This window comes from Pan troglodytes, chromosome 4 (assembly GCF_028858775.2).
Source record: "Pan troglodytes isolate AG18354 chromosome 4, NHGRI_mPanTro3-v2.0_pri, whole genome shotgun sequence".
In the NCBI taxonomy this organism is placed as follows: Eukaryota; Metazoa; Chordata; class Mammalia; order Primates; family Hominidae; genus Pan; species Pan troglodytes.
This window is the reverse complement of record NC_072402.2, coordinates 27311288-27336407: the sequence shown is the minus strand read 5'-3', so window position 1 is coordinate 27336407 and position 25120 is coordinate 27311288. Positions and strand designations below refer to the sequence as shown.

The 25120-nt window shown below is 34.9% G+C and overlaps 1 protein-coding gene across 50 annotated transcripts in view; it reads right to left on the bottom strand.

Annotated features, from left to right (window-relative positions):
- The window catches only part of MEF2C (myocyte enhancer factor 2C), a 166380-nt gene that overhangs the window by 92245 nt on the left and 49015 nt on the right, over window positions 1-25120 (bottom strand). For 22 of the 50 annotated variants that reach the window (XM_009448872.5, XM_054684201.2, XM_063810299.1 and 19 more), the window contains one exon: window positions 9987-10182. In XM_009448872.5, the coding sequence (XP_009447147.1) occupies window positions 9987-10040 (54 nt within the window). In that variant the 5' untranslated portion in view covers window positions 10041-10182. Of the gene's footprint in view, window positions 1-9986; window positions 10183-10571; window positions 10651-13291; window positions 13536-25120 lie in introns of those variants that run through there. The other 28 variants (XM_054684198.2, XM_054684205.2, XM_054684202.2 and 25 more) reach the window with 5 other exon arrangements.

Below are 25120 nucleotides of genomic sequence, written 5' to 3'. Positions count from 1 at the left end.
TTTTATTTTTTTATTTTCACCATTCTTTAACTCATAAATAGTAGTTTCTTTGTTTTAGGATGTGTTTGGGATTCGTATACCCAGCTAATTCTATTTTCAAAGGTTTGAGGTTTGATCATTTTTTTTCCCTCCAAATAAGAGTCATGATAAATATAACCCTCATTATGTGAAAATATTTCAGGTCGGCTACTCCGCCTCATTCCCCCACCTAAATAATCTCTCAGTTTCCTCCCAGTTGAGGAAACAGAATGACTAATGAGTGACAGATGGACAGTTCACAGATACAATACACTCTGTAATCCAGGAGCCACAGGTCTTCCTATGTGTTTAAAGGGTTAGGGCTGGAGTCAAGAGTCTGCAACGACAATCTTTAATTGGGAAAAAGGGAAATGCCCTCCTAAATGCTCTTTCTCCACCTCCCTTGTTCCTGACAGTAAGTAATGGCACAAATGTTCTGAAGTATTCTTCTTCAGTTTTATTTTGTTTAATTCAGTCTGTCATTAGAAAGGCTTGCGAGCTTTAGGCCCGATGATTACTCTCGGTGGGAGGAAGCAGTGCCTCTGCAGACTTGTGTTCTAGACAAGCGTTCCTTTATACAATGACGGGGCCTGCCATCGTAAATGAAAGGCTCTTTAAAGAGCAGCGAGGGACTCTTTTAAGCAGACTGCTACCACGTGCTTGTAACCCTCCAGCATAACTTGCGAGGATGAGACAGCAGTGTGTTCTGCTGCAAAGGGGACTATTGTCCTCGTTAGCCTCAAGCAAATTGAGCCTCCGTTTCGCTGAAATATAGTAGTATTTCCAAAGGATTTTCAAGCAGTAGTTCCTAAAATTCTGAACATGATAAAAGGATTAAAATAAGGGGCTTAGAGTGTGGAATTTAGAACTCTACCAACCCCTCACCCTAAGTCAACATCCCAAATCCCAAAATAAAACTCCAAATCTTATGCATTGGAGGGAAAATAATAAATCACAGTTAGATCTAAATTAAATAATCGAATGCACATTAATGAAACGAGTGTTTATTAACACACTCATAAAAGTTTGAGTTTTAAAATTTGTGACAGCTGAATTCTGATGCATTTGTCTGCATGAGGAAAAGGAAGAAGGATGACCGAAAACTGTTAACTTGATCAGGATATAAGAGATTTTACTGTGGCCCATTTTAAGGCCTAGGAATGTTTTGCCTTTTGAAAAGAGAAGACTAACACAGCAGGCTTCACATTTTTTATGTGGGCTGCTCAAGTCTGCCTGGTTTGTTAAAGGGCTAATTTTCATTCTAAATCCAATCTGTAGATGCAGTCATAAAATAAATACCTTTGTTTCTCTGTATCTCATCTACATAAGAGATATAATTTGAATCTGAGAAGAATCAAATAAACCAGATTAATATTTTGGGGGCAAAAACATGTTTACTAGTTCAACAAAGCCAAATGTACCTAAGGGAAAGGTCAAAGGATACTTCATTCCCTGCTGAGCAAATGCTCAGGAAGCACATTTGTCTACATTTTCCTGTCATAACAGGAAGAGTGTAACTTCTTCCTTTCCACAATAGCTTAGGTTTTACCTCCTAACTCCAATATTTTCTCCCCCAGGGCCTTCCAAATCAATCCTTGCAAGACAGAAGGCTGTCTCCGTTATAGTTTCCAAACAGTTACATTTGTTGAAATGTTATTTAAATGTTAGTGATTTCTTTAGTTAAACTGTTCCAATTTAAAATTAAAAGTCAAATTTCCAAACATTTAGACTGGTTCTCTAATTCTTATTAATGGTCCAACATATTTCAAAAGAAACACAAATACACATTACATATTATGAATTTTTAATTTTTTTCCTTAATGATGTCATTTACTTAATTTTTTTAAATTTTTGCCAAAGCCATTATCCTCAGAAAAAATAAGTTTCCAAACTACCTTCAACAAGAATACATTGGGATGCAAACTTTAAAAATACCCTAATAATTTTTGAAGTAGTTTCATTTTGAACTAAATGTTAAAGAAGTGCAGACTGCAGAGGACATGGCTTTTGAAACAATTAGCATCATGTCTTTTAATCTACAGTTTGGAAGAAACTTCTCGGTGTATGTGGTCTATTTATAATGTTAATATTTTTAGTGTTGGTTTCTCAGTAATACAATGTCACACAGTTTGTGCATTTGCAAAGCTAAAGGTGACCTGTAGCAGACAGAGTGGTGTGTGCATGCATTCTCAGAGGTGAAAGGGGCCATTCAGTGTCAACTTTCTTCACAAAATGAGATACAATAAATAAAAGCATCAGATTCTTTTTAAATTACAGTTTTAAGTAGAAATTATATGAGATATACAAATTAGAACTGGAAACAATAAAAACCCTTGAGGCCCTCAAGTTCAAAGAAGAGTGACAGAATTCTAGAAGTGACAATTATTCTTTTCCTTATGAAAATGTTGGCCTCTCTCAGATTTCCTACCAAAGGAAAGTGAATGAATGAGATTGACGGGAGTTGGAGCAATATCTTTCTGGCAGTAAAGGAGTAGATCTAGCTGACATAAATATAAAATATCATGCACCGAACAGGATAAATAGTAATATGTGTGGCACACTGTTGCTGTGATCCTACTACATGGTGGGGAGATTATTTGTGAATTGTTTTCAAATTGCTAAGGGATAAAATGGAAATGAATGGCCTGAGGCCACAGCTGTTAAACATACATCTGAACATTCTGCCTACTGCTTTTTTTTTTTTTTTTTTTAATTTGGAAACTCTTACAAGTATTATTTAGGTCATTTTCCCTTCTGGTTTTCTTTTTCAACTCTTCAATCACCAGCAATTCCAAATCTTTGAATAAAAACTTTTCCCTTGGTAATTTTAAGATTAATAAAAGAATGATTTAACTTATATGCATGAGGAGCTTTTAAGAAGGCATCCCCAATATGCGGCAATAGACCCTATAATTCAATTCTGATGGGTATGATGTCCTAAAATATTACTATGACACACCCTTATTTTATTTATATGAAGTAAGTTTAGAATAATTTTTAATACAAGTGTTGGGGAGGCAGGCAGCTGTTAAGAAATGATACTAAGAAAAAACAATCATCATCATCATTATTATGAGGTATTCGCAGGCTTATTTTGGATTAAAAGATAGGAAAATCAATAATTTTTCACTGATTGAGCTTTTTTTCACTAGGTCTGAAAGAGATTCCAGATACTTCTTGATTAACAAGTATAATTCTTCTATAGTATTTAAAGAAGAACTCACAAGTCTGGAAATTCTGTTTGTGGAGGTGGCCAAAAAAAGTGCATTTAGCAGTGGAGACTGTATCTTCCATCTATTCTCCAACTTATGGTTTGGAATTCACCGAAAAATTATTTTTTTGAAGCAATTAATTTGTATTTCTCAATTATCCAGTTACTCACATTTAAAGAGTGAATGTATCTCTCTTTCAACAAATTTTCTATTAGGTTATTAAGATGTAACTCCCAAATTTAGAACTGTAATTAACTTGATGAAAACCAGGAAAAAGTAAGGAGTAAAATTTTTTCTTTTTAAAGAGTCACTTGAGGGAATCTATACATCTCTTTTTATTTTTCAGTTTAGTGTCGAATAGACCAGATTTAGTTTGAAAACACATCAGTATGTAGAAACTGTCAGTAGCTGCATCTACACTGAACACATTTTTCCAGCTTTTTTCCTAGTTCATCTTATATAATTTATAATTCATATGAAGAGACTGAGATGGGGACATAAGAAGAGGGAAAGTTAGAAAATGTAACAGCTATGAACTCTGAATTCTTTTAGTCATAAGGGGATTCTCCTGTTCTATTAACAGGAGAATGTTGCTAATTGTCTTTAATTTGTGCTCCAGTTATTGCACTGATAATTACATGAAGTTTTGTTTGCTGGCAAAAACTATTAGTGTGCCAGATCTGATGAAAGAAAAGAAAACTTAAGGCATTGAAATATATTTCTTCCTTAACTTACTATTTTAAGCCCTGTGTTATCTGACAAATATTTAAATGTCTTTTTATAACAAGTTGCACAAATAAATTTGGGCTTACCTCTCCTATCCTTTCAAAGTAGGAAAGCTGAAATTTTCAAATACAAACATACAAGTAAATAGGTTTAGGCTAAGCATGCCTAATTTTTATATATCTTTCTTCCTAATACAACAGATTTCTAAATATATTGTTTGTAGAAAGAGTCATATAAGGACAATATTCATTTAAAAACTCTTAAAAGGACCCAAAATTACAGCTAAATAAGACAAATGCATTCAAGTGTTCTATCCCACCAAAGGATGACTACAGTTAATATATCTTACAGTTTGAAATAGCTAGGAGGATATTGGAGGTTTCCAAGACAAAGAAATGATAAATGTTTGAGATGATGGATATGCTAACTACCCTGATTTGATCACTATACATTATACATATTAAAACATCACTGTGCACCCTATGAATATGTACAATTATTTGTTAATTTAAAAAATTTTAAAGACAAAAGAAATGAAACAAGCACCCCCAAAACCATCTGTTCATAAAAACCAGTTTGTTGTTGAACTTTTTAAACCTTTGCATATATATGTTACTGTAAAATACAATAAAAGTGTCACAGAAAAAAATCTGTTTCAGGAGCATGATTAAAAATTGGTACCATGTGAAAGAGGGTAAGACTGCCTAACTGATGGAGGTATTTCAAGGGTAAAAAAAAAATGCCGACGGAGAGACTGAAACTGTAGTGTTAGCATAAGCAGGAAGCTGGTAGTGATAAAAATGGTGAGGAATAGTTAAAAATAATTTGGTCAGTAACATATATTTGAAAACAGGTCCCACAAGCATAACATTTAGGAAACGACTTCTCCCCATCCTTGTCATAAATCCTCTGCAAACGTCCTGTGTGATCTTTCCTTCCTGTCCACAAACTATCCTCTCTGCATCAGCTCACTCCTGCTCTGGTATCATTCTCTAGCCCCTTGTTGGCTTCTGAAGGCTCCTTTGTGCTCCTGCTCTACCTGTTCCACTTTTCCATCCATCTCCTCAATACCCTTTTAAGATAAAACCCTCATGAAATGAAGGTTTAGGTAACATTCTTTATTGTGCTACACAGTACAAGAGTTGTTTTGATAGAAATCACATTAACTATAATAGCTAATGGTTCAAAGAGCCTGAGTCTTAATAGGAATAGCTAATAGGTAAATTTATTGAGCACTTATTATGTGGTGGGTGCTTTACATTTATTGCTTCATTTAATTGTCTTAAAGACCTATTGAGAAAGGTACTAACTTTTTTTCATCCTCACTCTAGTGATGAGGGTACTGCTGAAGCTCAGAGGGTCTAAGTAACTTGCTAGAGGGTCATATAGCTAGTAAGAGGCAGAACTGGGACAAGAACGAAGTTTGTGTGTCTCTAAAAACTATGCCTCTTAGCCATTTGATTATACTGGATGCAGTATAATATAATTGGGAAAAGTAATGACACAAAACCATGCTCTTAGTTATTATATTACACTAGATGCATCATGACATAATTTTAAAAAGCATAATTTGTTTCGTGTTGAATATGAGAGATCCGGGCTCAGATCTTGGTCACTTCCCAATTTTAACTGTACAATCTTGAGCCAGTTATTTAGAACTTAACAGGACCTTCAAAGCTTTGCAATATCTGGGTCCTGTCTAACATCCAATCTTTTCTCTCATTTCTCTACAGTCATACACCAGGCTTAAGTCCCACTGATCTTCCTTCAGCATCTCAGTCAAGCTCTTTCCTCTCTTAAGGAACTTCGCAAATACTGCTTCTGGAATGCTGTCACCTGCCTAACTCTGAATCATCTTTTAGCTCATCTTTTAGCACTTCCTCAGGCCTTTCTCCAACCCTGATGTAAATAAAAAGTACCTCCTATTATTCTTTCATAGCACATATAAGTGAAATTTTTGTTATATATTTTTATATTTCATGTCTGTGTAACTCAATCAGGGGTCCATAAACTGTAGCCTACAAGTGAAATCCAAACGCCCTGTTTTTGTCAGTAAAGCTTTATTGGAGCACAGCCACACAGGTTCATTTACATACTGCATACGGCTTTCAGACTACTAGGGCAGAGCTGAGTAGTTGAGACAAAAACTATATGGCTCACAAGGCTAAAAATATTTGCTATGTGGTCCTTTACAGGAAAGCTCGCTGAACCCCTAAAGCAGAGGATAAGCTGGATGAGATTCTTGTTCACCACTGAATACTTAGTGTTAGGTACACTGCAGTCTAGTAATATTTGTTGATTTCACAGATAAATGAATTATTCAGCCATAAAATGGGACTTATTAATAAAAATTGATTGTAATTATATATATATATAGTTCTTGGCACATAATTGGTAACTACTTTTATTAGGTTGTCTGAAAATTTCTGTAAGATAAATTAACAATTCATAATGTTATTTTTACATACTTGCTTAAGAAATCCATGTTGTCTAAGCTTGAAACTAAGAAAGAAATAGTTTTTGTAAACTTGGAAATGCCAAAAAAATTTTTTAAATAAAAAAGCTGTCAATTTTTATTCTCACCTAAACTATTTTATGTATTGATGTTTCTGAATTTGAGCTGTCAATTTTTATTCTCACCTAAACTATTTTATGTATTGATGTTTCTGAATTTGAGCTGTTCCCTGCTTCCATTATGAAAGACAGCTAAAGTAAAGGTAAAATTCAATTTAAACAGCCATTCTATTTCACAACAGTTTTATTTCTTAATGATATACAACTTATCACATCAGTGCTGTAATATTTCATTTCACACTTGAAGTCAGTATTTCTTTTTCTGGAAAAAACATAACTTGTTCTGTGTATAGCTAAATAAACAAGTGCAATGGCAGAGCAGTCTTTGACAACTTTTAAGAAAAGATGACAGTGAGCCATTGCGTGAGGTTCTACTGGACAGTCTACAGTGGGGCAGCTTCAAAGAGGGCAAAGCATTTTTCTTTGCAACATGTGAATACACAGTTGAAAGAAAGCCCAGGTTACGGGTGCCTCTACACGGTATGATACGCTGTTTCAGATTTGCTGGTTTTGTTTATTAGAAGTGACCTACATAATTTAGGCTCTTTCCCAAATGACTCTTACAACTGCTCTCATAGTAGGTGAGAGGTGCACAAGACAAGCATTTATATGTAAGATGTTTGAAATTGTCAATAGCCTCTAAAATAATCACTGAAATATATATTAAAACATGGTGGATTTCAATTTTACTAATTCTGTTTAAAAGTATTGAACTTACAGGACTACTGTATCTAAAGACTGGAGAAAAGAATAAATATACCCTAAATTCTAAAGAATAAAATCAAGAAATCTGTCTTCAGAATTTAAAAAAATGATAAGTCAAACTAAGCTGAATTTAAATAAGTTTTCTTCTTCTAAAGTTATTATGACTTCTAACCTGGATGAGGGTAACAGCCACTGTAGCTGCAACTATATATAAATAAAGAAAAGATATTCAATTATTAGCTCAAAAGTGCGACATTAAGATTCTTTGTTTGTTTGTTTGTTTGTTTGTTTTTTGTTTTTTTGAGACAGGGTCTCACTCTGTTGCCCAGGTTGAAGTGTAGTAGTAACATGATCATGGCTCACTGCAGTTTTGACATCTCGGGTCCTAGTGGTCCCCAGGTGGTTGGGAACACAGGTGCATGCCACTACCACACCCAGTTATTTTTTTTTTAACTTTTTAAAATAAGAGATTGCATCTCCTTATGTTGCGCAGGCTGGTCTTGAACTCCTGGGCTCCAGTGATCTGCATCTCAAAGTGTTGGGATTACAAGCATGAACTACCACTCCTGGCTTTAAAATTCTTGTATCCCTAGAAATCCTGTCATTTGTTACAACATGAGTGAAACTAACTGGAGGACATTATGTTAAGTGAAATAAGCCAGGCACAGAAGGACACATTTTGCATGTTCTCACTCGTGTGGGAGCTAAACTTTTTTTTTTAAAAATTGAACTCACTGAGATAGAGAGTAGACTGATGGTTACTATAGGCTGGGAAGGGTAGCTGGGCATGGAGTGGGGAGGGGATAAAGTGGGGATGTTTAATGGATACAAAAATAGGTAAAATGAATAAGATCTAGAATTTGGTAGTACATAGGGTGACTACAGTTAACAAGAATTTATTATATATTTGAAAGTAATTAAAAGAGTAGAATTGGAATGTTCCTAATACAAAGAAATGATAAATGCTTGAGGTAGGTATACCTCAATTACCCTGATTTTGATCACTGCACATTGTATACCTGTATCAAAACATCACATGTATTCCATATTATATACAACTATTATGTACCCATAATAATTAAAAATAGAAATTAAAAAATCTTGTATCCCTGTTTTTTCTAATAAAGCATAATAAAAGCTCATGAATTCAACCTGCAAAAATTTTCTTCTAACTTTGCAAGCAAAAGAAGATATAATGAATATCATAAACCTAAAAATTATCTGGTATTGGTAATAAAGTGCAAATGCTAATTCATATGTTTTTGACTATACTCAAAGTAGGTTCTGGTCCAAATAACAAGGTCCAAACAGTGTTACATGACATTCAATATTTCAGTCTTAATTTCAATTTCAAGCTATAGGCCAATTAAAAAATAGCGGTTTTCTATTGACACAATGATTGCTCTTTGGCTTGATCCACAGCAAGAAACGATGTGCATGAAAACACTAAAGGAATCCACCATAAATCTTAGTATTATTCACCCTCTAGCTAAACATGCAGCCAAAAATAGTTCAAGTTGTGTGTACCTGAAAATATATAATAATTTAGAGGAGTATAAACTTGAAAACCTAAAAGTTTCTCTACTTTTTAATGGCATACTGACTTTGATGCAAGAAATAATTAATTCCTATTCATTATAGTTTACACATGAAACATTACATTTAAAAAAATGAATCAATCAGTTCTAGTCCTATTTGTATGTCCAAGAAGACAAAACAGGACAATAGAGGACATGAGTGTCTACATTTGTGGGGAAATTACAGTCTGGTGGTTGTCCCCAGGGCTACTGTGTAGCCTTCTTCAGTGTAACCGAAAAGTAGGCAAAACACTCCTCTCTTCCACAGTCCAGAAACGTCTTCTCTGCAGGTTCCATGATCCATATGAGATGGTTGGGACCCAGCAGTACTATAATTTCTCCCAGGACCATTATTTGATATTTAACGTTATACAAACTACCCAACTGTCCTTACATAGCCTAACTAAATCCACTCTCCCCTAGTGTGAAGAAAAATAGAGTCAAATTGCAGGCATTCATGATATACAAGTCTTTAATGCCGAATTGAGCATTTGAATGTGTAAAGTCTTCACAACAGATTAATTGTATCACACAGACATTATCATTGGCATTCTAGAAAAAAATTGTAACACCATCTGCCTCTATGTTTATCAAATTCAGATTTAAAATGGTATGAATTAACCGATAGTCCTTGCCTATATGTTTTAAGTTATTAATATCTTGTGTGGGTGTTTTCTTTGTTGTTGTTGTCAGCACAATGTTAAAATGTTTGGATGTGTTTCAAAATCTCATTTACTATGAATAAAATGAAAGCCATTTTCATACAGGATATTTATCCTATATTATAAACCTTTAAGTGAATGACCACAAAAGGTCTAGTTCCCATGAATATAAGAATATCTTTGTTTGATGATGCGTGCAATGTAGCAATGTTATGCTGATTAACTCTTAATTATCAAGCTATTCATGTCACACAACTACACTTCCCATTTCAAATTCGTGTTGAAGTAAAAAGTGAATAATCACAAATGTGTAAACTATGTTTCTGACAGATAAAGTGATTTTTTTCTCCTTTATATATAAGAGACTATCAGCACTTTAACTGGCCACATTTAATTAACCCAAACTTCTCTTAATAGATATTTACAGATTCAAGATATTTTCTGTACCCTTAACATATGTGGAGAAAATATAATTAATAAATAATGATACAAAAAAAGTTTACTCCACTCACCTGTCTGTTACGTTCATCCATAATCCTCGTAATCTGAATCTTTTTTCTCCCCATAGTCCCCGTTTTTCTTCTCTCTCTCGTCCCTGAAATTATGTATTTTTTCCTTCCTTTTCTTTCTCTTTCCTGTTTCCTCCAAACAAATCTCCTTCTTCAGCACTTGCACAGCTCAGTTCCCAAATTCCTGCATTCGTTCCTGCTGAACAAAAAAGAAAAATTAAATACCACTCTTAACAGCAAGTCAGTTTCATAAGAACTATCATATTCTAATTTTATCAAGGAAATAAACTATATGGAGCTAAAGCAATAAAATGAATAAAAATAACTTTTTTGTTAAAAGTATATGGTATATCACAGACAGGAGCAGATCAAGTAGGAATGTTTTATTTTTTAACAATTAAAATGATCTCATAAGTAATTTAAAAAGTCATTTAAATGATGCAAACTATGCTTTTTTAAAGACTAACACTTGAAATGTATTTTTTTTTGTAAAAAGTTTCCTAATCTTTTTAATGAAATTAGGTGACAATTTCACCCCTCTGTTATGAAAAATTACCTAAATCAGAGAGTTAATGAACCTTTATGTACCTGTGTATGCTAAGTAGGGCAGCTAATTCATTTCTGAAGGGAAAACAATCTCCTGTTTTGACAGCAGAGATGATAACGTCCCTCGTTATGCAAATAGGATGGACGATTATGAAAGTGCTATTTGATATATGTAAATGTCAACTAATTTAAATCTAAATCCTTTAATCTTACTTTAAAAAAATTATTGCTGTGAGAACACCGTAAAAATAATATGGAATATTTAATCTTAGATTACAAGCATCTATCAGCAGTGAGATCTTTTCTTTTTGAAAGCCCTTAAACTACATCTTAGATAACAAGAATCAAAAAAGATAAGCATTGACACAAAATAAATGGTGCAAAATTAAGATTATTCTTCAATTTATAACCATATTTTTTATAACAAGCCATCCTTCCTTTAAATTTAAATATTTAGAAACAGACATATCATGTCTTTGTGGAGTAAGATACAAAATTGCAGAAGCTTCACATTACATACTGGAGATCTCTGGGTCAGGAATTAAAATTAGAGAAATGATCATCAATAACATGAGATAAGCCCAAGAAACCCAGAATATTAAAAGTACATACTTTACTTGGTTTTAAATTACATCTGAAAATATTTGAACACAACGGAAGTTAATTGCTCTGAAATGTGAAAGTTAACAAGAAAGCATTCCACAATGGGTTTTTCAAGCAACAGCTCCAATTATTCTACTTCGTTTTAGGTCAATGAATGCAACAACTTTACACACTGCTCAGAATTTCCCTGTTTATTTTAGCTGGTGTCTGACAACGGACCTGATAAATTCCCACATGTATTATGTAATGCTAAGCCAATGTCCTGGCTATTTAATAGATTGTTTGGCTCCAATTCAAAGTTCTTGGAACAGGAAGGCTGTTACACATTCGGTCTGACCATTAGCTGTCTTCTGATTTCTTTAATTTAATTTCTAAATTCTTTATCACCTTGGGTATTTTTTTTTTTTAGTTTTTGGTGATTATTTAATTGCAGAAGCTATTATGATATAATTAGTTCTGGTGGATTAAGTGCTGCTTAAATACTAAGACTATCCATTCTCTTTTGCCCCACGCCTCTCTACTAAACTGCAGCTCAGTTCTGCCTCTCATAATATGTATGTTGAGTAACATTATGACCACACAGTGCTCATCAAAAACTATTGCTCCAGCTGTAATTTTAAATGTTGGAGGTGGTTCAAAATTTTAAAGAGTTATAGAAATAACATACATTTGACAAATACATATAAAAATAGTTATAACATATTGAAATCACATTAAAATATGAAAAACCCACAAAGCATAATTGCATCATATATTTGATGTTGCTAGACACTGTCCATCTATTTTTAGAAAACGTCTTAAATGTCACTCAATGGGGCAACTTTCCTGTGTTTCCTATAGTCTTACCTTAGAAGCAAGCAGTGTGTTAGAATGGTATTTCCCATGCACGTTTAACACCCCAAAGATACAAACAAGCTTTCTCTATCACAGAAAGCCAATCCATGAATCCACAGCAAATGCATATAGGACAATTTCCTTTCCTTTCATTTAGCTGAGGCCGGTGGCACTATCGGCTTACAGGACTATGCCTGCCTAAGCGCTTATTCACTTCAAGGTGGAAGGTCAGGGTGAGCAGATTAGAGTGTGGTGATAAGGCAGAAGAGACAAGAACATCTACAGATCCTGATTTCAAAATACAAATAACCAAACAAGCAGCAAAACATCCTTGGAGAAAAGTCTCAGAAAGACAGAGAGAGTTCCTGATGAACCAAACTTAGAAGAGTTCCTCCATATCATCACCCCATATTTCACAACTTTGAATGAGACCATTTTTAAAAAGAGCAGAGCAAGGACTTAAAAAAAATTTCTTAAAACATGCTGGAAAAAAATTTTGCCAAAGAGAATGTGTGTATGTATCTATGTATATATAAGTGGTTGATAAAAATGCCATTGAATATATTTTCTTTTTTGAAATATGCAAAGCAATGTAGAGAGAAGCAAGTTTAAATTTCAATAGAACTAAACTTTTGTTTTCTGTATAAATATTTCTTGAGGTATTGCCTTCAGAACATTTCTAAAATCCAAAATTTAGTATGAAGTACACGTGCAGAGTAATATGTGGTGATGATGACACTAAGTAACTGGTCATGAAGTAAAGTCTATCATGAAACGTGGTTTAGAACATTTGATTATGGGTCACCACATTTCAAGGCTGTCACTAAAAATTTAAAGAATTAGGAAGGTCAACAATAGCTCACGCATTGTTTTCTTAGCACAACATTTTCTCTAACCTAATTTTTATGCAAAAACTATATTATAAGTTCAGTTTCAAGTATCAATTTGTAGGAGGCCTAGAGAGGCGAAGAAAGAGATTATTTAACTTTAGTAATCTGTAAAACTGTTTTGTGTGTATATGAAAAAGGAATATAACAGCTAGCCTACATGTAGTAAAATTTCAAGTTACGCTGAGAACTTTCATTACGTACAATCAACCATAAGCTTAAAATAATTCCAACAGCCTTGCCACTACTTTATTTCCACAGGAAAGAAGCATTCTTAGAAAATGACAGAGCTACATACAAATAATCACTAATTTAAAAAAAAAGAAGAAGAAATGCTCTACTATAGTTACACTCTATAGAGTTACAGTCTTCTGCATTTTTTTTTCTAAAGAAAAAATGCCAACCCAGATAAAAGAAAACTAAAATGAGGCTGCTTACTAAAAAGGGGAACTTCATTATGGCAGGCTTCTGCTCATTTTGAGTTTGGCATAAGCAGGCAGATGAAGGCAAAGTGGTTTGAGACCCAAGTCGAGAAGAATTTCTTCTGGACAGATGCTAAAGATCATTCTCCCACTGGGCTATCTCATTTACAAACAAGTTCCCTTGAGTGACACATACCTCCCCCCTCCATTTCCCTCCTCCCTCCCTCACTCTTTCTTGCCCTCTTCCTCCCTCCTTCCCTCCTACAAATCTCTCCCAGTAGCACAGAAGAATTTTGACAGAATGGCAGGAAACACGCACACAGACTGGTCAGGGAAGGATATGATGTCAGCAACCACGAACAATAAAAGGTGTAAAGGTGCTTCCTTCCCTAAACTGTTCCAGAAGTGTAAAATGGGAACCAAAACTCTCCACTTCCTTCTCTGAGCAGAACCGTCTGAGTGTGCTGTGCTGCACACCCCACACACAGAGGCCTTGGAGAGGTTCAGATAAGGGACAATGAGGACAATTCAGACCTGGGGCGTGATTTTTAATTTCCATCTTTAAAACACCTGAGAAAAATTCATGTCAGCTCTAGGTTAGTGTTTTATTATGATTGCTTTAAGAAATGAAAATAAGAAAACAAACACATTGACTTCATTGAAATAGCAGATATATCTCAGTTATTGTTTACCAGGCCTTACAAAAGTCATCGTACACAGTTAATGCAGTCATATAATTGGAATTTACCCTTTGAGGCAAATGAAAAATATGCAAGCAAAGAACCAAAATAGATACATTAAAACTTTTGGTTAAAAAAAAGAATTATGAAAACCGGCAAAAAAAAATCAATGCATGCTGGTAAAATATGCTAATCATTTGTTTGCTCCCACATTAAAAAAAAAAAAAGATATACTGACGGGGAAAAGATTCTTATGGTTATTGAGTCTCTCGAGGTTCTTTAAAAAAATTCAAACTAGGAACCAAAGTGAATAACACAAACTCTGCATCTATAGTGAAACTATTTAATCTCCTCACTATTAGGTTCTTTCTAACATGGAAATGGCATTCTACATAAGGTTTCTGTAGGAAGAAAACCACATATCAAGCGTATCTGAGTCATCATCAGATTTCAATCATCTTCCCACAACACTTTGATTTAGAAGTTAAACATAACCTTCAGTTATGTGTTTTGATCTTAGAATGAAACTGCCATGCCACATTAAAAGATGTGGGAAGAAATTAATTCTCTTCTGCTAAACTTATCTTTGCAAAGCATGTATTTTGCTGCAATAAGTACAATGCAGTCACTTAAATAAAAACAGCCTATGAATAATGGTAAAACATTGAAATATGTGATGTCAATTTTCAAAAAAAAAATTCCGGTTTTCTTTGATTCATATTAGCAGATCTTTTTGATTGACTTACATTTTCACTAACACTAGCATCCTCAAGTAATGTTTTGTAAAAACTCAAAGCTGAAAACTGAGCACACTCTATCACACAACACTAAATAATACTGTTAAATAAATACAAGCTGGATACATCGTAAGGGGCAAAAATGATCATAAGCCCAGTTGCTGCAAACCTAGTATTGCTAAATCAAATAATTAAATGATTCATTATCTTTTTAAGTGGAAAACTTTGCTCAATATGTTACATCTAGTTACATTTAGGTTTCTATTTTGTGATTTGTTTGATAAAATGTATGAAGCATGCAATTATATTTTGGTTAAAAGGAACAGGCAGAACTTTTACTTTTTTTCCATTAGGAGCTATTCTGAACTTCAAAAGGTATAACCAAATTACTACTCCTATTGATGCTCGACTGCGTGATGTCTTGAGTTGAGGAGTATTTCTTTGGCCTTGAAAGTTGCTCCATTTCTCTCTAAGCTTACCATGTATTTTATAAATATACCATTACCTTAGCTATGAGTGCAATCTGAGTTTATTTCCAAATCACATACCCAAGACTCATTCTTCTAAGGGTAATAAAAGAACAGCTATTCTTTTCCACTAGATAAATACCATCATGCCATATGCCAATTTATTTTCCTAATTTATTCCAATTTAGTATCAATATGAATTTCGAACCATCTTCAAGTCTCAGTAACATAGTACCACATATACAAATAATGTTGACCATCTTTTCCATTTCCTCACATCTGCCATTCTCCTTCCTGCCACTAGGCCTTTGTGTACTAGGCAATTCTTTCTGCCTGGATGTTGCTCCTTTCCTTTTGTACCTCCTTAACTTCTCCTCCCTTCTGTCTCAGCTTCAGTTTCACCTCCTCAGGAAGTACTCCACGCCCTCCTGATGACATTGAATTTCCTTCTCATAAGATCTAAGCACTTAGTCCTTCTCCTTTGCAGCACTCGCAACAATTGAAACTGTATGTTTGCTTGTCTTCCTCAACATCTGTTATATTTGTTTGTTTCACCGTTTTATCCACAATATATACCCTAGTGTCAAACATATAGAAAGAGCTAATGACTATTAGTTGACTGACAATCAGTTAAGATGTGTATCTCTCAACTGATGTATTTTCTTTTCTTCAGCTTCTACTTTTACTGACTACTACTAAAAATATTTTACTATTTTTGCTTATATAGAAGCAGATTGATAACCTCACTTAATACTTCGCCACATTTATATAGCATCTCCTATGTGGAATTAGAATAATTGATACTGAGAATTGGAAGTTAAATGGATTTTGGGGTCAGAAAAGACAGGGTTAGAATTCTAGCTTGGTACTTGGACGCTGTGTGACTCCAGACTGATTATTTAATCCCTTGGAACTGTTGTTTCCTTGCCCTACCCATAACTGGGAAAAAAATCTTCATTTGTAGGATGGTTATGATCATAACATGTGGTACTATATGTGAATCCTGGGTACACAGTAGTACTGGGAACATGGCCTACTGCTCGTATGATTGCTTCCGTTTGAAGGCATAAAGTGAAAGTCCTATCATATAGTAATGCTATCAAGTGAACAGTGTAGTCCTTACATTTACCATGAAGATCTCACTTTCCAAAGCTAATGATTAGCAATTCTGACAGATAATGCCTCATTTATCCTGTAACAATAATCACCAAATGAAGAATAAATTTACAGTGTTAAAAAAATTAAGAAGTTTCTCTTACATATCAGCTACGGAAGAGCTTCAGGCTGCAAAAGTGGAAATAACTAGGGAAATATATCAATTTTCCCAATGACCACGGCTGCTGAAAACTCTACATTAATGCTTCTAGTCCTACTTTAATATCTTTCCCCAAGGACAAAAAGAGATGAAATGTATGTCAGAAATATAATAAGGCTAAAAAGGAACTCGTTTTCAAAACCCCTGCAATTAATTTAATAAGTGGGCCTAACCTGCCATTATCCCTGACATACATCATTTTATTTACACAGTTCCAGAATTTAGGAGACACATACCTTTATACAATTGTATTGCATTATAAACAATTTAATAACTGTGAGGGAAGCACAGTCTCCCTGTCATAGTTATCCATGGTCTATTTTGTCTTGGACACTTTTTTCACACTGCAGCTAAAACAGCATTCTCTATTCCCATGCCAAAATAAACTCCAAATGGTCTAAATATGTGAAGAACCTTGTGCTATCCAACCCTACCACAGCTTTTAGTCTTTCCACATCATATTAGGTAATTAATTCAGGGTTCTATCGTCTTTGTTTTTCTAATTTTTCACAACAGTGCAGCCACCATGTTTTCTTTCAAAGGCCTCTGAGTGATGTGGTAGGGCTCACCACAAAGGTAAAGCCTGCACTGTCTTATGACAAAGCAAGAGCTACAATTTAACATCAGATTGTGTTCTGTTCCCCAGCTCTAACCTCTCAGTAAGCACATGCAGCTGGATTTTTGTTGCTGTTATTGAACAAAGCAAGTTAAGCACTATACAACATCAACCTCAGTCAAACAAAATAGTCTGTAAAGCAAGCTAGGCTAGAAGTTGGAGATGTTGCTATTATAGATTTTCATGCTATTATGATAAAAACATCTAAATTCCCAGGCATCTCATGACCCTGTTAGAAAAAAATTATGTTCGTTGTATTCTTCATCTTTAATATATCATATTTCATGATTAAAATGGAAATACTCTAAAAATATTTTTCTCATATGCCTATAAGTGTTGAACACATATTTCAGTCTTACTGATACATTTATGCATGTGTGCACATGTGTGCACAGCACATGGAAAAACACATTTTAGTCTGTCGAAATGTGTAAATAAAACAATAAGAGTACATTTTAAGACACCTGAGTTGTCTTGAGTATTATCACCAGTAAATAATCACAATATTATTAAGATCGTGGTGTGAATGCCTAAAAGGACGTTCTCAGTAAAAGCTTTATTTTACTCTGCATTCAAATATTATGTTAAATGATTGAAAATTATGTCCTTGAAAATAATTTGCTTCTTTCATTATTTATTTTCCAATTTACTTAACATTTAAAGATGACCTTGAAATGGGAAGAAATACCATTGTCCCCCTGCCAATGTTTTTGTTGTACATTAAAGAGAAAATGCTAGATAAATCATCTGTTATTTAAGTGGAATGTCATTTATTTTTATCTCTAAACCTTCACATTTAGAAGGTTTACACATAAACTTTACATGCTCAAATATGTGATGTTCAAAATGCTATAATACTATCTCTGAAAATATATATGATATTGCTATTATATGTGGCTCAACATGGAACTCAGTGATTCATCAATTTTTCTATTTCTCTTCATCTCTTTTACAGCATCCTAATCAACCTAATTAAGGCTTTGTTCATCTGAAACCTCTGATGACAATTTGTTTAACTCTATCCCACTGTGGTCTTCTTATAAGGAGAATTAAATCTGATCTTCTGACAGCAATCATTAAATGATCCCAACTGGCCCCAATTAAACCACATGGCTCATGGGCTTCCATACAGTCAAGTGCCAAGTTCTCTGTTTCATTCACACATTGTTCTTTACCTTGGTTTATTTTCTTAAAGCCAGTTAAGCATGTGTCTTATCAAGCTCCAGACACAGTGTGTCAATTGACTGCACACCAAAGTATCACATAGGACTTCTGAAGCCATTCTATACAGCTGCAGAGGTACTAGCGAAAAAGAATCTTTACATTTATGGCCGGGCGCGGTGGCTCACGCCTGTAATCCCAGCACTTTGGGAGGCCGAGGCGGGCGGATCACGAGGTCAGGAGATCGAGACCATCCTGGCTAACACGGTGAAACCCCGTCTCTACTAAAAATACAAAAAATTAGCCGGGCGTGGTAGCGGGCGCCTGTAGTCCCAGCTACTCGGGAGGCTGAGGCAGGAGAATGGCGTGAACCCGGGAGGCGGAGCTTGCAGTGAGCCGAGATCGCGCCACTGCAGTCCAGCCTGGGCGACAGAGCGAGACTCCGTCTCAAAAAAAAAAAAAAAAAAGAATCTTTACATTTATTTACTTATCCTGAAATGGACCCACATGTACATTCTCGAAATAATACACGTGTTTAAACAGTTCTGGCTAACATAAATCAATAATAACTTTTATTTGGCTTGCTTATAATGATCTTTTAATATAAATTCTCTGCATTTAGAAGTTGGGCTTAATATTCTATTTTTTTTAGCATTTGAAATTATCTCTTTACCTCCCTCTAAAAAAGCAGTACCAAAGTAAGACTTCTGAAGTTAACCTTTCTTACCCTTAATTTCTGCTCTAATTTTTTCACATGTGCCCAATTGTAAGTTCTGTAATGATGTTCCCAGGCCTTCCTACAAGCGCAGGTAGCCTCAGGATTTAGAGCTCATTGATTGTGTGCTACTCCAGGGAAATGACTGATTAAAAACAGCCTCATGAGGAGGAGTAGCTCCTATTCACATCTGGCTCATCTGATTCTAAAGTCTAATACCTGTATGAAAATTTGATCCATAGATTTAGATTTTGAACAACTGCAGCAGTTTACCTAGAATATTTTGATGTCAAAGCAGAAACAGTTAAATTAATCCCACTATGACTGGTGTCTGACACAGGTTCTGAAGGCTTTAATCAATTACCCTACTTTCTTGTGAATATAAACAAATGCACTGTATTTTTATATCTATTCTAATTATGGCTATCACTGATCATCTGCTGGTACTTGATGCAGGCTGTCACAGTTCTCAGAGCAGATGGATTAGAACATATCTGTTCATCCTAATCATACATTAAAAACTGTTAGAGAATTGAAATACATGCTATGCATCTTATAGGACATTAGCCTTGATGGGACATGTAATTGTTCTTATGACTCGACCAACAGATGTAACTGCAAAGAAAAACGAAAATACAATGGAATTTTTAACATAGTGATATATTTGGTAATGCCAGGAAAACCATTATGTGCGTTTTCTTTATGATAATTAAATATATACCTGATCATCTATTCACTTAATAACTGTATCCCTCTCAAAAGAGGAAAATTCAAAATATTTGTTACAAAATGCTGATGATCTAGAAAATACTTTCCAGCCTTACAACTGACTGACTTTTAAAAATGTGTAATAAATGTACTAAAATTTTAGCAAAGCAGAACAGACACTGGATGTTGAATTATGAAATATTTCTCATGTATTATAGTAATCTCCAATAAGATTTGATGTTAATTTTAGAGCATGCTTCTGCTAAAAAGGGCAAACCCTGCAACAGATTTAGTACAAAGAAGCTGAAAATATCCTGTGGAAAAAAAAATCTGTAGAGAAATCAGCCAGCCCAAATCCTGCCATTACTCAGCACTGTAGTGACGTGCGGATGTTTGTAGTGGTTTGAGGAGCCAGCAGGGGTGGAAACTCTACGTACTCGACTCCAACATGATTGCAATTGAACCTCATCAAAGTAAGAGCTCATAATTTGTCACAGAAAACAGCCAATTAACATATGTTAGAAAAAGGCTTCATAAAGATAATATATGATTAAAGACCCAGTGCAGCTGCTGAAAATCAAAACTATGCATTTAAAAAAGAAATCTCAGCCTGAGCTTCCGTATAGTTAAACTGATAATGGCTACTACGAGTTTTTTTAAGTAGAAAAATATAATTATAGTGCTTCTTATAAGTTTGGGGTTATGGCAAGGGAGAACTGGGTACTGTGGCACTATTTACTATTCCTTACTTAGTTCTATAAATAGTTGAAGCCCTTGCCAAAACTCTGTAGTTACTTTGTTATAGTGCTATTTTAAAACACAGACCTTCATTGTGAGCTAAATGGCCTTCAGGATGCACTTTGTAGTTATAGCATTCCTCTCAAAACTATATCCTCCCTTTATCTGTGCAAAACTCCAGAACAAGAGACCTCTCCATGACTGCCCTGGCTCACTGTAAAACATGCTGGGGCTGTGTAACACACTGTTCGAATACTTCAGAACTTCTCTCAGGGTGGTGGGCAGGAAGGGTGACAGTTAAATGTCAGAAATGAGATTAAGGCACACACATGGAGTTCAGGTCCTCTAACAGGATGCAGTCCACGCTACCTGCCACAGCTTTGGAGCAGACCAATTACATGTAACATACTTGGTGTATTCTGATTGTAGATTTCAGGTTGGAGTACATGGGAATCAAACCCTGGCTAAATAACTGTAATGGGGTATACCATGAGCCAAAATCATGATGCTTAATATCACAGGTATCAATGACAAAATTCAATCATTAGTCACAGAGACATGAAGTTGTCAAGCATGATGCTACGTGCCAGGGACACCACTGAAAACAAAACAGGTCTCAGTCTTCATGAAGCTTACGTTCTAAGGGGAAAAAGGGCAACACACAAGTGCACCAATATGATGATTTTAAATACAGAAGTGCTATAGAGAAAATATCGCAGTGGAATGGACCAAGGGGTGATGAAGTGGAGAAGGGGAGAGGTGGCTATCTATTGGGCTGATTTATAGGGAGGGGTTATTTGAGGAGATGACGTTTGAGGAAAGCCCTAATCCACGATGGAGTCAGACATTATTTGGAGGATGAATACTCCGTCACTGTGCCTGTCACTGGTGGTACAAGCCTGGCCAAGTCATAGTTTTCTAAACCCCAGTCTCTTTCTCTATAGAGTGGGAATAGTAACAACATACACATTCTATTATGAGGTTGTGAGGCTCAAATAAAAGACAAAACCACACTCATTTGTAAAAATTCAGATGGATACAACTCAATTTCATACACCAATTGTGTAAACTTGCTTCCTTCACTTTGATATTATATAATTTTATAAAAATTATAAATACTTTGAAGCTCTAGGAATATAGCATAATGCAAAATGTTTCTAAATTGACATCAATTGAGTCCAAAAGCATCCCTCTTCCCTTGAAATGTGAGTATTTCATGATGGCAATGGCCACTGGTTGAAACATCTCTTTTCATTTCACAATGCTAACTATGGATAACACCATGAAGAATCTGATAAATACAATGCAAAATTTCTGCAAGTGTAAAATACAGAATTATATAAAAATCACACTTTTTAAAATTTGAGAAAAAAACCTTACAACCGTACTAATGTAACTTGTCAGTGGGCTAGGTTGATTTACTTCATCTCTCAAAGGGCCCAACTCCCAAGTAATCAGCAGAGCTTTGATTAAGATGTCAGCAATATTTGAAAATCCCAGTGTCTCACAGTACTGGAAATATTCATGTATCTTTGGACATCCCCACCTATAGATTAAGCTGCGTAGCCTCAAGCCCAACAGATTAATTTCCAACTTGGAATGAATAGACAAATTGAATTATCTAGTATTTTAAATGAAAGCGTTTTTAAGAAAAAAATACAGGCCTGGCGCAGTGGCTTACGCCTGTAATCTCAGCACTTTGAGAGGCCGAGGCATGTGGATCACCTGAGTTCAGGAGTTCAAGACCAGCCTAGCCTACATGGTGAAATCCCATCTCTACTAAAAATACAAAAAGTTAGCCAGGTGTGGTGGTGGGTGCCTGTAATTCCAGCTGCTCGGGAGGCTGAGACAGGAGAATCACTTTAACCTGGGAAGCAGAGGTTGCAATGAGCTGAGGTTGCACCATTGCACTCCAGCCTGGGCAACAAGAGAGAAACTCCATCTTTAAAAAAACAAAAAAAAAAAAAGGAAGGATTATAAATTCTAATAAGTAGAAAATTAAAGGACAACAGGCTCCCACTTTAATTTTTAAGGTTGCGAAACAGAAATGTCTAATGACAAATGATAGTATTTAAGGAAAGAGGTCAAAATTTCCTATGCCTTAAGGAATTAGGGGTATATATTTTCAATTCTCCCTCCTCTTTTTTGGAGGAAGTTATAAATAAATTTGATTCTCTATTCCAAACCATTTCTTCTAATTTCCTGTTTGGTGAACATCATTTATCAGTTTTAAAATAGGGTTAGTTATATAATTTACCATGAAGCCTAAATGAACACATTGATTTTCATTTACAATCAATCAAATGCCCTACAAAGGAAACATAAATCTGAAAGTTTTTTAAAAATAAAAACTATATTTTTCTTTTCTAAATGTATCATGGTATAGATATTATAACAAAAAATTGCATTTGATTTTCTTCTCAGTGCTAACCAATATTTCACATTGCATTCTCACCTCCCTCCCTGTCTATCTAGTAGGATGACCTCTGGGATACATTGGCTTCACCCTCCAAAACCCAGTCATGACTGCATACAAACCAGACATGGAAATATGAGTTTCTCCTCTCTACTTGTAGCATTCCCCACTCCAGTTTTTCATTTCATCACCTTTCTTTATCTCTTTTTCCACATGTTTGGAACTGAGGGGATATGGAAAGTGAAACTGTCAAAGAGCTAGGAATAGAGGTGTTCTCAGACGAGCAAAATGTTTCCTCCATACAATCCAGGCAGGGCAAGGACAGGCACGCTGCAGAGGGATGTTGCCCTGGGCCAGAGTGAGCTGAGACAGTTTCTAGGCCGAAGGCCTAGCAGGAGGCTCCTTATCTCAGCATGTCTACACATTCTGTCCCAGGCTGTTTTCAAGGATAGCCCAAGTCATCCTCGGCAGATAACACTAAACGGAAAGTATTACAGTGCTTCCCCTGTAAAAAAGATCATGTACTATAGACCAGAAGTTACTAAAATGGATCCTATTTTAGCCTGATTCTCTCAAACCTAGACTCTAAAAGAAAGCACTCTCGGGTGGAGGCAAGCTCACGACTTTCCTTTCCTTAGAGATCCCAAAGTGCCTAAATTAGCATTCCCCAAAGTGGATTCCAGAGATTACTGGTTCCTAAGATTTTAACAAGCTGTTTCTCAAAAAAAAAAAAAAAAAAAAAAAAAGTCAGGAAATCAAATCAAATATATTTGGAAAACTGATTTATTTGTTATAGAACTTTTCATATTCTTCTACATGCTGAATGTCATAATCTGGACTATTTCCCAATATATTTCAGATATCCCTTGGAAATGCTAGCTTTAAAGAAAATAACAAGCTTCTTCCCATTGACCAATGAATACACTGCAGTGCTGAAATACTTCAGACCAATACTTGGCTCAGTGCTTGGCACAAGGAAAATACAATAGTATTGCTGAAGACATGGTAAAACAATGGAAAACTTTTTTTTTTCAGTTTTACAAAAAAAGTGCAAACATAAGATCAGGTGCAGAAAATTGCTGTTCACTTGAAGTAAAAGTATTAATAAATTATTTTGCCATTAAAGAGTGCAATTTGTTTCCAAACCGCAAAGCACTAAGCGCAAAGCAATACTGCACAGTGGAAAGAAAGCTCCATTTGGAGTCAGACTCTCAGTTGGGTTCACTAGCTGCATATCTTTGGGCCAGTCAACTTCTTTAAGTCTCATTATCCTCAGACATAAAAAGGGAGCCGGGTTCAGTCTCTAAGACCCCTTTCAAGTTCCTAAATGGTATGCATTCAATAAAGGAGAAAAACAAAACAAAACAAAACAAAAATGAGGGTTGGAATGATTCTCACAAAAGTATCATCCTACAGAAACAATAAATTGACAAGTTATTGTTTGGATAAATAGAATTGTTTTCTTCCACATTTTAAAATATTGAAGGATATGTTCACCTCAGCCTCAAGCAATATAAACAGTTAAGACCAAGGTTTCATTATGCACTTTGGACCACTAATCACATTTAGAAGTTTAATAAATACATAATAGCTAGGAAAATACTAAGGTATTAAAAGCTTTACATATATTAACTCTAATCCTCAAAACAGCCTATGAGGAAGGCACTGTTACAATTTCCATTTTACAGAAAAGAAGGCTGGAGGACAGAGTGGTTAAGTAACTTACCCAAGGTCACACAGCTAGTGTTAGAGCTATAATCAATATCAATATATCAATATACCAATATTGGATCAATATATCAATCCAGTCTCACATTCAGAGAGTCGAATCACATACTCTGTTACTTCTCTATGCTGCTAAGTAATATTCAAGGGAGTACTTAAAACTTAAAATTCTATGTAGAAAATGTGATGTTCAGGAGTTGGTGGAATCTACAAATTATTTTTAAAATGAGTGTTCTTCAACTCATCTCACATTTTCTTATTCTTGATGGCAAAAATGAGTTTACTTCCCTGTGCCAGCAGGGGAATAGAATGTAAGTTAGATATTTGTCTTTACTATTATAATTTACTGGATGATCATCAGCAGCTATTTTTGGTTTGTTTTTTTTTTCTACTTTCTACAAATGAATGTGTTCACAAGGAAAACCAGGTAAATGTATACTGTATAAATCAGTATATATTCTTCACAATTCCCGGAAAAAGAAACCCAAAAGAGTTGTCTTCCTGATAATGGGTCAGGAGAGTCATTTTCACTTATGATGAAGTTAAGAATTACACAGAATTCTCATC